This window comes from Peromyscus maniculatus, chromosome 10 (assembly GCF_049852395.1).
Source record: "Peromyscus maniculatus bairdii isolate BWxNUB_F1_BW_parent chromosome 10, HU_Pman_BW_mat_3.1, whole genome shotgun sequence".
NCBI classification, from domain to species: Eukaryota; Metazoa; Chordata; class Mammalia; order Rodentia; family Cricetidae; genus Peromyscus; species Peromyscus maniculatus.
The window spans coordinates 88,645,099-88,660,105 of NC_134861.1; the positions used below are offsets into that span (position 1 = coordinate 88,645,099).

The 15,007-nt window shown below is 39.4% G+C and overlaps 1 protein-coding gene across 3 annotated transcripts in view; it reads left to right on the forward strand.

Annotated features, from left to right (window-relative positions):
* Positions 1 to 15,007, forward strand: part of Mrpl1 (mitochondrial ribosomal protein L1) — a 58,555-nt gene that overhangs the window by 13,696 nt on the left and 29,852 nt on the right. For all 3 annotated transcript variants that reach the window (XM_076546681.1, XM_006996871.4, XM_015990121.2), the window contains 4 exons: positions 5,008 to 5,272; positions 7,398 to 7,481; positions 8,474 to 8,545; positions 12,727 to 12,838. In XM_076546681.1, the coding sequence (XP_076402796.1) occupies positions 5,008 to 5,272; positions 7,398 to 7,481; positions 8,474 to 8,545; positions 12,727 to 12,838 (533 nt within the window). The remainder of the gene's footprint in view (positions 1 to 5,007; positions 5,273 to 7,397; positions 7,482 to 8,473; positions 8,546 to 12,726; positions 12,839 to 15,007) is intronic.

The following is a 15,007-nucleotide window of genomic DNA, read 5'->3' on the forward strand; positions in this document are numbered from 1 at the left end:
AAAAATGTTTACATTGAACAGCTCAAATATTTTATGAAGTAAAGTCCCAATGTCGATAAGTACGTTGTTCTTTAACCACCATAATCTCATTTATCAGATCTTTTAGGGCTTCACAAATATTTATAATTAAAAAAAAAAGTCACTTCATCCTCTGGAGATTTCATATTATTTGCATATTGAATAATTGGAAATTTAGCTGTGAAATCAAGATTTTATTTTATGTAAATTTGAAGGCTTTGTCTAGAACCTCTGTTTATTTTAAATAGAATACTTTCTTCTATTTAAACAGGCTCTCTGATCTGTTGTTGGCTTTGTTACTTCATTAGTAAATAGACGATTAAAGTGTAGTTCCTCCCATTGGGGAGGCATCAGACTTTAGTAGGTACCAGCAGAGCTACTGAGACATGGCACATCCTTCCACTTGGGCACTTGCTTAAACTTGCTGCCAGCAGTCTGAAAGGATGCCCGCACCAATAAATGAAGATTACCATCATTTGCCAGTGTGTTCAGTTGCTTATTAATGGGGAGGATACTATTATTAGTGGTGATAATAGGATTTGTTGAGTGCTAAGAATAAGAATGGAATTTCACATTAGATTGGTTTGGGCCTTAAAAATTTTTTATTGTTATTTCTTTCACACACATTTTATGAGACGACTTATTTATTTTCTGTTACTACCATAACAGATGAGCACAAACTTTGGGGCTTGAAACAGCATGATTTTCTGTTTTGTACTTCACTAGGGTGAGCAGTGACAGGCTTCACCGTAGTCCTGCGTGAATTTCTCTGTCAGCTCCAGATCCATCTGATCTAACTGGGAAAGTTCTCACTTAAGGGTTTATGTGATTGGACTCTGTTGATAATCTAGGATAATCTCTCCATTTTAAGGTCTTTAACCTTGGTCATTTGCAAAACCTCTTTTGTCACGTATCATGACATGGATGTCTTCTGGGGGTGTATTTGTTCTTTCTCTCATTTCAGTTACAGAAGGCAACCTAAGCGGGGAGGTTTACTTTAGCTCCAGGTTTGAGGGTACAGTACAGCCTGGTAGGGAGGCGTGGTGGGAGGAGTAGGAGGTTGCTTGTTCACATCTGGGTTGATGAGCAAGAAACAGGGCTGAGCTAGCCATATCAAGACCTGTCCCACGGAGACCCACATAATCCAGCTGGGTTCCACCTCCTAAAGGGTCCCCAGTGTTCTCAAATAGGGCCACTAGATAGGGACCCGCTATTCAAACACATGAGCCTGTAGGTCATCAGTGGTCACTATTCTGTCTACCATAGAACGCAGATATCTTTATAGAATAATGGTTTACTAACTTAAAACTTTCGTAATTTGAATAAATGTTGGAAAATTGTATTACCTCTACTTTTGTTTTCTTAGCTTTAAACGCTTACCTGCATTTCCTCTTTGACGTTATTTCCTAGGTGTTTTGTAAGCACTCATTGGCTTTGCCATGCAGCGAACCTCCCCCCCATCACTCATCACTGCACACACATCTGTGGGGGAGCTGACCCAGGCTGGGTAGTCTGATGACCTTCTAGCCTTGCTGTGCTGCCGGGTTTGCAGGTCAGCTGAGCACTGTCTAATCTAGCCTGGGGTTTTGTGGGGCCAGCTCTGGTCCATGTGTCTCTCATGCTCCTAGCTTGGACTTGAGTCGATGAAAGATGACAGAAATAAAAACATTAATGTAGAAATATAGGAAGCCTCTTCTGGCTTAAACTTAGAGCAGGGAAACTGTCACTTCTTTATTCTGTCAGCCAAAATTAGTCACATTGCCAAATCAGCATTCTGTTCCTTGGGGCGTTGACTAGAGAGAGAAGAAGCAAAGGGCACTTAAACTGTTGGGCACTGAGCACACCCCTTTGACTACCTGCTTCTCCAGAGAACTGCCTCACGTTTTCTCTCCGGCTCTTAGTCAATGATACACTATTCCTTCCACACCTGGTTCCTCAAGCCTAAACCACAAGAGGTGTTTTAAATTGTTCTTTCTATTCCCCATCTTCTGTATTTACCTTGCAAACATTTTTCTATTCTACCATCTTTTCAGCCTTATTATTATTTATTCAGCCTTGGCCATCCTTCTGGAGAAGGATGAGAGGAAATACCCTTTTGCTTCCCACTCCATTCTTTCAGGGCCATCTCTTCTATTGCACCTGGGATGCTCTGCAGTTTGAAATTCAGATGTCATTCTTGCTCACTGACTTCTCTTTGCCTCTAAAACAGGCAAATTGTGATCTGGAGTTTCCAACCTACCTCCTTGCTTTCTGTATTACCCCTTGAGTTCTGGAGTTGCAAACTGTGTCTAGATCTGGTTTACTATCTATTGTTGTATAGTTTATGAGGCTAATAGGGATTTTTATTTTACTTATTTTAATTTGTGTTTATATGTGTGTAGGACAGAGATGATCATCAGGTGTCATTCCTCAGGAGCCATCCATCTTGTTTTTTGAAACAGAATGTCTCACTGGGCCCTCATCAGAGTGAACTGATTAGGCTAAGCTGGCTAGCCAGTGAGCTCCAGGCATATTCCGGTCTCTGCCTCCTCAGCACTGGGATTAGAATCACGTACACCACATCTGTTTTTTTAATATGTGTTCTGGGGACTAAGCTCAGGTCCCCATGCTTATGTGAAAGGCCCTTTACTAATTTTCTCTCCATTCTAATTTTTATGTATTTCAGTATTTGTGACACATAAGAATTAGCAATTCAAATCCAGTGTCTATAAATAAAGTTTTATTGGAACTTAGCAGTGCTTATCCATTTATGGATTTTCTACAGCTGCTTTTGCAGTAGCAGCATTGAATCACGGCAGTGGAGACTACATGACTCACACAGCTAAAGCATTTACTTCCTGATCCTTCACAGACAAACATTTGTCAACTTCTACTGTCACCGCATAGGATTTACAGTGGCCCACTTCACATACCACTGTATTTCGTGGCTTAATACTTTTTATTCTGTTCTTTGCCAACCTGTTTTTTTTCTTTAATAGTGGCTTCATTAAGATATATTTCATATACAGCACAATTCAGGTATTTAAAATGTATAGCTCAGTAGGTTTTTGTTATATACCGAGAGTTGTGCGAACATTACCACAATATTTATTTGGAATATTTTCATTGCTCTTCCAGATATCTCTTTAATGTCCATCTCCCACACCCCCTTCTCCCATTCATGATATTTTGTATAAATGGAATAATTTGTGTTGTCTTGTGACTGTTTTCTATCACTATATAATAAAGAAACTCTACATTATTAATGTGTCTGTATGATGTTTTTCAGTTTAATACATGTTGTAGCATGAGTCAAGTCCTTGGTTCTTTTTGTTCTTGATTAATATTCTATTATAGTCTCTTCAACATGTAGACAAAGACTTTCTGGAAAGGACTCCAGCAGCATTGGCAATTAATCCAAGAGTTGACAAGTGGGCTTACATGAAATTCAAAAGCTTCTGTATACATTGCAAAGAAAAAAATCACCAGAGTGAAAAGACAGCCTATAGAATTGGACAAAAATCTTTGTCAGCTGTGTATCAGCCAGGGGAATCAATATTTAGAATCTATAAAGAACTCAAAAAAACCCACAAAAATTATACAGTCAATAAATTGGCTAATGAATTGAGCAGACAGTTTTCAAAAGAAATATATATGACCAATACTTGACAAAATTTTCAACATTTTTAACCACCTGAGTTCAAATTAAAACTGCTTTGAGGACCGGCAAGATGGCTCAGTGGGTAAAGGTACCTGTCATGAGATCTGACAAATTAGAATTCCTGGAATCCACATGGTAGAAAGAACTGACTACCAGAAGCTGTCTGACCTCCATATGTGTGGCATGCACACCAACACACACACAAAACATATAATAAAAAATATAAAACATCTTTGAGAGTCTATCTCACTCCAGTCAGAATGGCTACTACCAAGAAAGCAAATGTCAACAATGCCAGAGGGCTCTAGGAAAAGGGAGATAAATGTAGATACTATAGATGTTAGTGAGCAGATTCCTCAAAACACTGAAAATTAACCGACCATAGGATCAGCTGTCCTGTCCTGAGTATTACCCAAAGGGATCTACACAGTAGAGATTCGTGCACACCTGTCTGTGTTTGTTGGTGCACTAACTCACCATAGCCAAGGTGTGATGTCAGCCAACTTGTCTATCAACAGATGAATGGGTAAAACAAAATGTGGCACATATCCACAGTGGAATTTATTTCAGCCATAAAAAAGGTGTAAAGACAGCTGCAGGAAAATGTGTTCCTTTTGTTAAATTAAAATGTGATCAGTGTGTTAAAGAGAAGATAATGGAAGGCACGTGACGTGAGAGCAGAGGGAGACTGCAGGAGGAATGGGGACCAGCAGAGGGGCAAGGAGGGGCGACAGAGCAGCGTGGGCAGGTGACGGGTAAATAGAAAATAGAGTGGCATATCTGTGTGAAGCGACATCGAAGCTCATCGCTTGCTGTGCTAACTTTAAGAAGGAACAGGAGCCTTCCCTCCTGGTGTAATGTCACATTTCATGTTCTCATTCAGCAGATGAGGCCTTGAGGTCCTCTGCCTTTGGAGCTGTTATGAATAATGCCACTAGGAATATTTGTGTTCCAGTTCGTGCATGGAAAATTCTTTTGAGTGTATATCAGGACTATCTTTTTTATCCTTCCATAATGGATTGTGGGGTCATGTCTTCTGCAACTCTTCCCTAACTTCCTAGGTTGGGCTAAAGGTCTTCATAACACCGTGCTAATGTTGAAAGTATCTCTTTACACGTATGATTCCTCTGCTCCTTTGGAGAATAGCCACACTGCTTCCTTCACCATGTACCGACTCTAAACAGTACAAGTTCATTGGTATTTGTTAAGTTAGGGAAACTGTAAAATAGTCAGTCCCTTTGAGTTAAACTGTCTTCTGTTAGCTTTCTGTCTCATGTAAATCGGCTTTTTAGAAAAGGTCTCCTTGAATACATTCTGATATAACTGACCTTCATGTATCTTGTTTTAAGGCCAGCGAGGAAAATTAAGAAAGAAGGAAAAGACAAGGAAAAGACATCAGCTGAAAAAGCAGACGATATAGAAAAGATAAAGTCATATACCTACATGGAAAGTGAACCTGAAGATGATGTCTATTTAAAACGCTTGTACCCAAGGCGGATCTATGAGGTGGAGAAAGCTGTTGACTTACTTAAGAAATTTCAGGTTCTGGACTTTACCAATCCAAAGCAAGGCGTTTATCTTGATTTAACATTAGATATGGCATTGGGGAAAAAGGTACGTAGACTTGCATTTATTAAAGTAGATACATGAATTGATGTTTTTAAATTTTAAAATTCTGGGCAGGGGTAGGGGTAGAAGACAGACACATGGTTGAAAGTTGAAGTGGGGGTCGTGGGGGTGGGAAGGTTTACACAAAGACAGAGGTAGTGAAGGGGGAGCGTTGGTGGGTCCAGAAGAACAACCGAGGATGTATCCAAAAGCCGTAACTAAACTGGCTGCTTCGTGTAAGCTAATTTATAAGTCGAGTTCAAAAGTCCTTCTCAACAATAACTGTAGAAAGTCTGATGGGCTTTCTATTTTAGCATGAAAGATATATTACTTGCCCAGTATAAAATATGTTGAAATTGTTCTGGGAAGTTGGACTTCTTTTCTTGGATTCCTTATTTTGCCTTTTTATATGTCAGCATGCTTACTTTTATTATAAATGCATAACATGTTCAGTTCATATAGTTCCATTCAGGATTAAATATGATGATAGATATAAAAGCTTAGTCAGCATCACTGGAAACTTCCTGCAGGCCAGCGACTTTATTTAGCAGTACTTTGCATTTACTTTCTCATTTAATGTGTAGTCCTGTCAGGAAGTTGAGGTATAGATATGGACTATTTGGCTGAAGGGCATAGAGAAGAAAGAGTTAAGAACTGAACCAAGGCTTGGGTCATTTCTTAGATGTTGTTTATTTGAAATAAACCATGTTAAAATTTTTGTTTTGTATATTACTTAGTGTTATTTCTTTGTTTGAAAGGTTTTTATATTACCTCTCCTCACCTAGTTATTAGTGTGGTTCCTAACAGTGTCCCGTAGGACCTCAGGCATCCCTTTGAATATGGAATCCACATACAGACTGGCGATAGTGATGGTGTGGGCTTTGGCGTACTGTTGCCCAGTTTTGTTGCCTCAGTGCTAGGACCTGAGCCGGCCTTGAGCGTTGTCACTGTAGGAGCAGTCTGCCGCCCCTTGATGTTAACGCTGTTCGTCACATATCAGCTGTGAGGCACTGGAGACTACTGCAGTCAGTTGTCACAGGTTAATAGAAAAGAAGTGCCAATCAGTACAAGTAAGTTGGATGGCTGACAGAAGGTATACTTAAGAATTTCCGCCTTCTTGTCTGAAAAATCCCCAGGAGGCTATTGCTACCTGAAAAAATTTTTTTTCTAAAAGTAGAATCTTTCGGTCAATTTTATCAGAGGACAGTCCCTTTTCTCTTCTGCGAAGCCTATGGAGGGCCTGGAACCCGTTTCATATGAAATCTCCCTCAGAGATCTGATCCTCAGATCTAGATAGGTCCTTCAACAAAATGACTGAAGAGATTCATTAAGGGATTTCTACTTGTATGGTGTCTCAAATGATGCCATTGTTTATTTTGGACTTTTCAATTCACTTCCCAAATATATCTGAAAGTGATGCTGATGTAGGTGACAGTAACATAGAGCCCCTGAGAAGATCCTCGCTGTCTTGGCTTCCTGTTGTAGATGTGGGGTTTATATTTATAATTGCCTAGAGCCTTGCTGTACAGTAAGGGTCAACTACTGAGCAGGTCAGTTGGATATTATCTTTGTTTAAGATGTCTGGCTATTTTCATCATCTTCCTTGAGTCGGAAATACAGCTAAAAATTTAATTGAGGGTAGCAAACATCTGTTGACATTCAGGAAATAGAAACCAGGTTTCCATTTATTCCATGATTTTTTTTGATATCTAGAGAGATACAGATATGAGTACATATCCCAACATTTGAGAAACTGATAAATGATTTAGATAGAAACCACATGCACTGGGGTCTGGAGCCAGGAAGAGAGATTTAGATTCTTCTTATCTTTTAAAACAAATAGATAATGTCTTGAGCTTTGCATTCTAATCAGAGGATGGTTTGGGGTGCGTGAGCGGAGCTCCGGCAGATTGGAAGAACTAACAGCAGGAGTGGAGTGTGCTAGTGCATGCCTGTGTTCCCAGCACTTGGGGAGCTGAGGCCTGCAGAAAGACCCTGTCTGTCCTGCCAGTGAGCCAGCTAACCAAAACACCTCACAAATGAAAAACATGGCAGTTTTGTTGTTTACGGAATCCAGAAGATGATAGAAAAGATGAACCTTGTGTAATTATTTTCCCCTTTGTGTGTTTAGAAAAAGGTGGAGCCTTTTGCCAGTGTTATCAGCTTACCCTACCCTTTTGCTTCAGAAGTCAACAGAGTTGCTGTATTTACAGGGGTGAGTAACTTGGTCAACAGTCTTATAATTTAATTGTTAAGAAATTATTACTAGTCAATGAAGGGAGTAATGGATTATCTTAGAGAGAAATTCAGTAGTCACACCAGTCCCTTGCCCCGGGGACACCGTGGTTGTTTTACACAGCAGTGACCACTGAGCGCTGTGAGTGGCCAAGAGCACAGCTAAGAACCAGTCCCTGGTCACAGAGCCAGCAGGCAAGCACAGGACAGGTGTGGAGGGCCGCTCTGCCAGACTCGCGTGCGTCGACATGGTTTCTAGTGTACGGGTGTGTTTGCCTAGTTCTTCTTCTTTCATAACTGAGACTTTTTACATTGTCTGTTGTACTCTGGAGGAAGAAACTGCGTTCTTTGCAGTAAGTGGGGATTATAGTTGTCGGAGTGTCACAGTGCTGCTGTCACTAAGGGAGTGAAGTATTTTCCCAGGAAACAAAAAGAGAAATGGGACACACAGAAGAAAAATCACAAATACAAAAAAAAAAAAAGTTTTCTTTTGAAATTTCGTGGCTAAATTTTAGTTTTTTGATTTTTTTTTAATGTTTCATCCTCATATTGGTTTTATAAAATGTAAGGTAGTAAAACTAACCATGTTTTAAGTTTTTGCTTTTGTAGAGTGTGTATATCGATAGAACCAGAGACCTGTCACTTGCTGTTGTTTGTTGAGTCAGGGTCTCTACGCAGTCCTGGCTGTACCAGGCTGGCCTTGAACACAGAGAGATCCCCCGCCTCTGCCTCCTGGGTACTGGGATAAAGGTGTGGGCCACCACTCCAGACACTTGCTAGGTTCTTTTATATGACGTCAAATACTCCAGTGACATACAAACTGAAGTTTTTTCAGAGTGCAATGTATCTGATGCAATAATTGAAAATTGATGGCATTTTCAATTAGAAATAAAAACAGTTTTGATTTGAATTGGTATTTCTGATAGTTATTGACAATATAATGAATTTGTTTTAACTATTGTGCTTTGGTAGGATGCATCAGAGATTAAAATAGCAGAAGAGAATGGAGCTGTGTTTGCAGGAGGCGTGGATCTGGTTAAGAAGGTATTGCGTTTATGTTCATTGGTTGTAAGCATGGTTCTGATTGACCTGGTATCCGTTAATTTATGTGTTTTGTGTTTATGGGGTTTGTGTCTGCATATCTCTGGGCTTCATGTGCTTGTTTGGTGCCCTTAGAGGCCAGAGGAAGGTGTGGGATTCCTTGGGGCCAGAGATCCGTACAGATAGTAAAGAACTGCCATGTAGTTGCTGGGAATTGAACCCAGGTCTCCTGGAAGAGCAACCAGTGCTCTTAACTGCTGAGCTATCTCTCAACCCCTATCCATTAGTTTATTATATTTGCACATAATCATTAGGATTATATCATCTCCAAAATAGTAGGCTTTGTAAAAAGAGGAAATTTGTTTTGTACTTTCTTCAGATTCAAATCTAAGAAAAAGCCACCAAAACTTTTAATCGTTGATTATTTCACTCATTTATCTGTTTATTCTTTACTGTTGGCATGAAAGTTTTGTGAATAAAATATACAGGCCAATATTACTCTGATTTTGAATATGAAATTTAAAATGAAATCCAAACATTAATACACACACAAGTATCTCATTCGTGTTTTAAAAACCAAGTGTGTTGTTCTTTCTGGGAATGAAAGTGTCGTTTACTTGGTAGTTAAGCTCCACAGTATGGCATTTCCTCTGAACCTCTCCTCTCCAGCCCACTCGAGTGGCAAGGCTGGCTTAGACTGGTAGCTAAGGAGAGAGTGAGGAGCCCACCTTCAGGAAACAATAGCCTGGGGAGCCTTTTTGAAGAGAAGTGCATTTTTTAAAGGTAGGGAGAGGCATATAGCTATTTCTATGAAGGTTTTCCTTAACATTTTCTGGGAGTCCTACTTCTAAACAAGTTAATTAAATTGCATTATGGATGGGAGTGGGCCACAGAGAGACAGGAAAACTGATTTGAAAATGTGTCCTGTGTTAAATAACCCGGTGTTTTGCTTGACTGACTGGGCTTGTCCTTTAGAGCACACAACATCCAAGTCGTGTTCTAAATCTGATGGTGATTTTAACTTCTTTTTAAAGGGCATTGGAGATGGTTTATCCTGGCGCCAATTTGAGTGACCAAGGCCCCGGAAGCACAAGAGTTAGGTTACCCCTGACTTTATGTTTCCACACGGAAGTGCTTTTGTTACCATCTAGAGGTCTTGATTGGGTTCTTTTGCTTTGCCAGTTAGAGATTTAAAAGGCAGGAAACCATTTCAAGGGCAGCAGGTAGCAGCAGAGAAACCTTGAGCGCAGCAAACAGGAGCAGACAGGCTCAGCAGCTGAAGGCAGGCTTTTGTCAGGGTGAGGAAACACACACACAACAAGGACACTCAGAGAAACTCCACCAAGCACAAGGGGGACTCGGGAAGCTGGAGCTTCTCCCCGAGGACTGCTTTGAAGAGTCTTCCTCCCTGGCTTTAGGGTTGTGTGTAAACACTTCCTGATCTGGCTTGGACTTGTTGAGCCAGTCCAGCAGCAGGAGGATAGGCCCAGAGCCTTTGTAACTCTGCAGTGAAAAGTCCAGAGTGAGCTCACTGGCAAGTAGGGATGGACCTTGCTTTAACACAGGTTCTCAGCCCAGTCCAGGTGTAGTATCCCATCCTGTCTGGCATTTCATTTTCCTTATTTAAGAAGTACTAAAATGATAAAATGTAAATACACTGCTGCAGGTGCTTGGGAATTTGAGAGTAGGGCTTGGTCTCTGGAGCAGAAAACTAACATCCAACCATGTGTGCCACCTTTCATCTGCTTCCTGCCTGACCTGAGAGTGTCTCAGGCTGACATAGCCACTCCTTCAGTTCAGTTCTCAGGTGGTCAGAGGAAGAGGCAGTGCAGGAGAATGTGTTGCCCAGCCCTACTGCTGTAAAGGAAACATTGGAACAGAACCAAATACGAACATCTAAACGTGATTTCTGGTATATAAACATTATAGATACATAATTTTCCTGTAGGAGCCCTAGTGGTGGATGTATTTTTAGAGGGACAATGCTACTTGGGCAAATTATCTTAACCTAGAATTTTCTTCCCATCAAATGTTTGAAAGCCTTCCATGGTATTTTTAGAAGGTCTTCATTCAGGTTATGAAGTAAGTTAAGAACAGTTTTTTCAAGTAATATCATGGTTGTAGATTTCAAGCACATTTCTGTAGATTTATTTACTTACTTATTGCAATACTGGAAATTGAACCCAGGACCTTAAACAGGCTTGGCCAGTGTTCTAAGACTGAGGAATAATACTCTAAGCCCCCATTCCTGTATTCCTAGATTAGTACACTGTTTTTCTCAGCATTTAGCTGGAAAGATGGCTCAGCAGTTAGGAGCACTGGCTGCTCTTGCAGAGGACCCGGGTTCAGTTCCCAGCGTCCACATGGTGGTTCATAACCTGTAACAGTTTCAGAGGATCCTATGCCCTTTTCTGGTCTCCATGGACACCAGGCATGCACGTGGTACACAGACATACATGCAAGCAAAACATTCATACTCATAAAAATAAAGATAAAATCTTTATTAAAAAGAAACTGTAAATTAGCCTATAAATACTGAACTTTGAATCATTTCTAAGATCTTGATTTATTTATTAAATTCATTTCATTTTGAAATGTCACACATATATTTGGCTGAGAGATTTGAAAGTAATGGTTTTTCTTATTTGCAAAAGCATAGTTTCTATCTACAGATTTGTGTTATTCTAAGATGTGTTCCTAATGTTTATTGTAGCATAACATTCACAGATAATTTGTAACTTAAAGGAGCATGTTTAGAAGTATTTTTAGGGAGCCTGTTAATGAAAGCCTTACAAACAATTTTTTCCCCCTGAGACAGGGTTTCTCTGTGTTGCTTTGGAGCCTGTCCTGGATCTCACTCTGTAGCCCAGGCTGGCCTCGAACTCACAGAGAACTACTTGCCTCTGCCTCCCGAGTGATGGGATTAACGGCGTGCACCACCACCACCTGGCCGCATAACAATTCTTTAGCATTTCAAAGTTGCCTTTGTTTTCATGTTCTTGGGGATGGCAACCCTGGTTCTAGAACCCCACTGCTTATGTTTGGATGCTGGCGCCTCTCTTAGGAGACACATACTGACTCCTCACTGAGGCTCCAGGTTCCTCATCTGAAATGTTTAGTCAGTTTTAGCGCTTGACTTGTAGGATTGCTGTGAACACTGGATGCATTAAATGTATGAAATATATGCAGAATTTGTGACACATGAAAAATTCTCACTTTATATGTCATTATTTATAAGAGGAGCATAGAATGTTATTTAAAGATTGAAGAATATTTAAAATGAAATACTAGTAACAGGAAGATAAAAATCCTACAATATTGCCTAATTTTATCAGAGTTCAATTTTTCTGAATTCATCAACTGCAGTCAAGGCTTTGGATGGGTAAGATTTCATGTGAAAATAAATGTTACTGGTGAAATATTTGTACCCGGGCAATATTTTGTTTTAAAGAGGCAATATTTTGTAGAACTTTATTATCAATTACAATTTTAAGTGGAGTATAATATAGTGGTGCAATAATTGTTTTGGGTGCCTGCCTGAATTAATCAACTAATCCTTTAAACTCTGACTATGAATCCTTTTGTTCTGAGAGTGGAAAATAGGGTAAGTCTGCTAAACTGTGAGGGAACTTACCCCGTCCTCTTGCCCTTTGTTGTTAGTGATGGGTAACAAGGGGCTTCTAACTCACTTCTTTGTGCAAAAATGATAGATTTAGTTCTTTTGGTGCACCAAATTTAGAGAGTTAGTGGTTGCTAATGAGTTTGACAACTAGGAGTTATTAATTTTGCATGTGATCTACTGAAAATGTTTACCTCTCCAGTTTCAATAGACATCAATTCTGCTGTGGGAGATTTGTGTGAGTTGGATACATATCAATGTTATGTTCTAGTTTATGACTCCATTTTGCCTAGCATAATCTTATAATAGAATTAAAACCATTAATTGTGTTTAAAAATACATGCAGCTATTTTTAAAATATAACAAGGTGTTTTGTTTCTGATGTTTTTCATAACTGGTGACTGTATTTATGTAATTCTGATTTTGAAGAAAAGTATGCATAATAGTTCTTTTTTAAATCATGCTGAAATCACTTATATCCAAAAAGGTAAAGTGGTTTTTTTTTTTGTTTTGTTTTTTGTTTTGGTGCAATAAAGAGCTGTTTCTGTTTTCCTCTGGTTTTCAGATCTTGGATGATGAGGTTGTTGTGGACTTTTATGTAGCTGTTCCGGAAATAATGACTGAACTTAACCCATTGAGGAAGAAACTAAAAAAAAGATTTCCAAAGGCTACTAGAAGTAAGGGAGAATTTTTGTTATTTCAATATGTTTTCAGCAACTTTCTTTATAATTTTGTTTGTAAGAATGCAAAGATGTTATTATGTTTGTAGACCAAATATTATGCCTGGTATGTGAGATTGATGTACGTAGATTTTATTTTTTCCTCTTAATATTGTTGTTACAGTATAACATGAGTACCTACTTATGGATAATACTGTTTTTTTTAGAGTATAGCCTAGCTGTGCACTAATGGAACATAATACCTACTGAGAACGTTGTCATCTACCATTTTGTTGCCTTTTATATTTCTTTATCAGTATACTCATTTAAGCAGTCAGCATGTACATAAATGCACATATATGAATGTCTGGCTTATAGGGTTTTCCTCTTTGTAGAATTTTTCTTTATGAATACTTCCTTCTTAAGCCATATGATAAGAAAAGTGTTATAAAATGAGAGAGATGAGTTGATGAATTCCTAAGTCACTATGGCTATTGGGGGGGGGGTATTTAAATATAGGTGGGGTAAAAAGCAACATATCATGAATGAGGTGACTTTATTTATTTATTTAAACTTCTTGATTGATTCTTTGGGAATTTCACATCATGCACCCCAATTCCGCCCACCTTCCAGTGCTCCCACATCCTCCCCTCACCCCTATAGCACCCCTCCAAAAAAGACAGTTAAAAAAGGAAAACCAAACCAAAGCAAGCAAGCAAACCAACTAAAACCTCTGCTCTCTCCTTCCTGCCTCCAACAGAAGAGGTGACTTTTCAGCTGTTACCAATAGAATTGGATGAACTGGTTGAGAAATAATATTTTAAGTAGAAAGAAATATTAACCACAGCACTAAAGTCGGCTAGAAAGTGTAGGCTGGCTCCAAGAAGTGCCAGTTAGGTCCTTCCAGTTGTAGAGATGGTTCCTCTATGTTGATATGGAAGTGAACAATGGGCAATGATGTTGGGGGGTGGGTTGATGCTGTTTGAGGAAGTCTTTGAATTAGAGTTAGTGGGCATGGGCTTATTTTCTTATCATCATGAATCATTTAGGTGTGATGTGACATGACCTGTTTTCCAGAGTACATAAGAGATACTGGTTTGCGTTGAAACTCGAGGGAGGGAACAGTTGAGCTGCAATTGCAAGAGGCTGATGCGGGTAATGTTTAAGTTCTGCAGGGTGAGAACAGAGTGAAGGGTACAGTGTACAGACGGATTTTGTGACTGGACAGGAAGGGAGTGGTTGATGGGGAGAACGGAAGAGTCAGCTGTGCTGAGGTCTTCACACGAGGCATTTCCCCGACACGTGGTGTCATTAATGAACTGGGCACATTTATGAACACACTCAGAACAGATTTCATTTGTTGGAGGTGGTGCTGAGTGTCTCGTATAGATAAGAATTGTTTTCTATAAGGTATTGTAAGTAAAACAAGATCTTAAAATTTGTTTTGGTAAATTGTTATTTTCAAATTTCAACTTAAGTAGAGCTAAAAAAAAATCTTAACTAAAATTCTTCATACATCTTAGCCACTAAGATATCTAGTCGTGCTCTGACTAAAATTGATTCAAATGTACTCAAGTTCTTTTAGTATACTATGGCTTTGTTACTTTTCTAGCCTGCATTAAGTCACGCCTTATTAAATGTAGGCAGGGACTTGGCACTTTTCATAGAGCTTTGCATTGCAGCTGTCTTTGTTGTTATAGAATCAGACTCACATTTTCCCTAAGTCAGGCCTGAAATTGAATATTATTGGGAGGAAAAGCAAACTGTGGTAAAACTTAAAAAAATTATTTATTTCTAATTAGCTCTAGTTGCAGACAGCGGCACTAATGGAGGCAGTGAAAGGTGAGAGTCATGGCATCTGTGCCCTCTGGGCCACCGCTGTACCATTCAGCTGGTTCTCGGGCACCACCTGCTGACTCCACCACTCTGTTCTCTAGAACCCCCAGATGATTCCATTTCCGTTGTTCTTGTCGTTAGCATTATTGCTGCTGTTGTTTAGTCTAGAAGATTCTTCCATTATCATTACTGCTTTGTTTTCTTTTTTAATTCCAGAGGTTTCCAATAACTTCTTTATTCCAAATAGCAACTTCCCTGTCAGTTTTTATTTTTATCAGTGGGATTTACTTTATTTCTACTTTCATAATGAGCCATACCTTCCACTGATTTTGTGTGTGTGTGTGTGTGTGT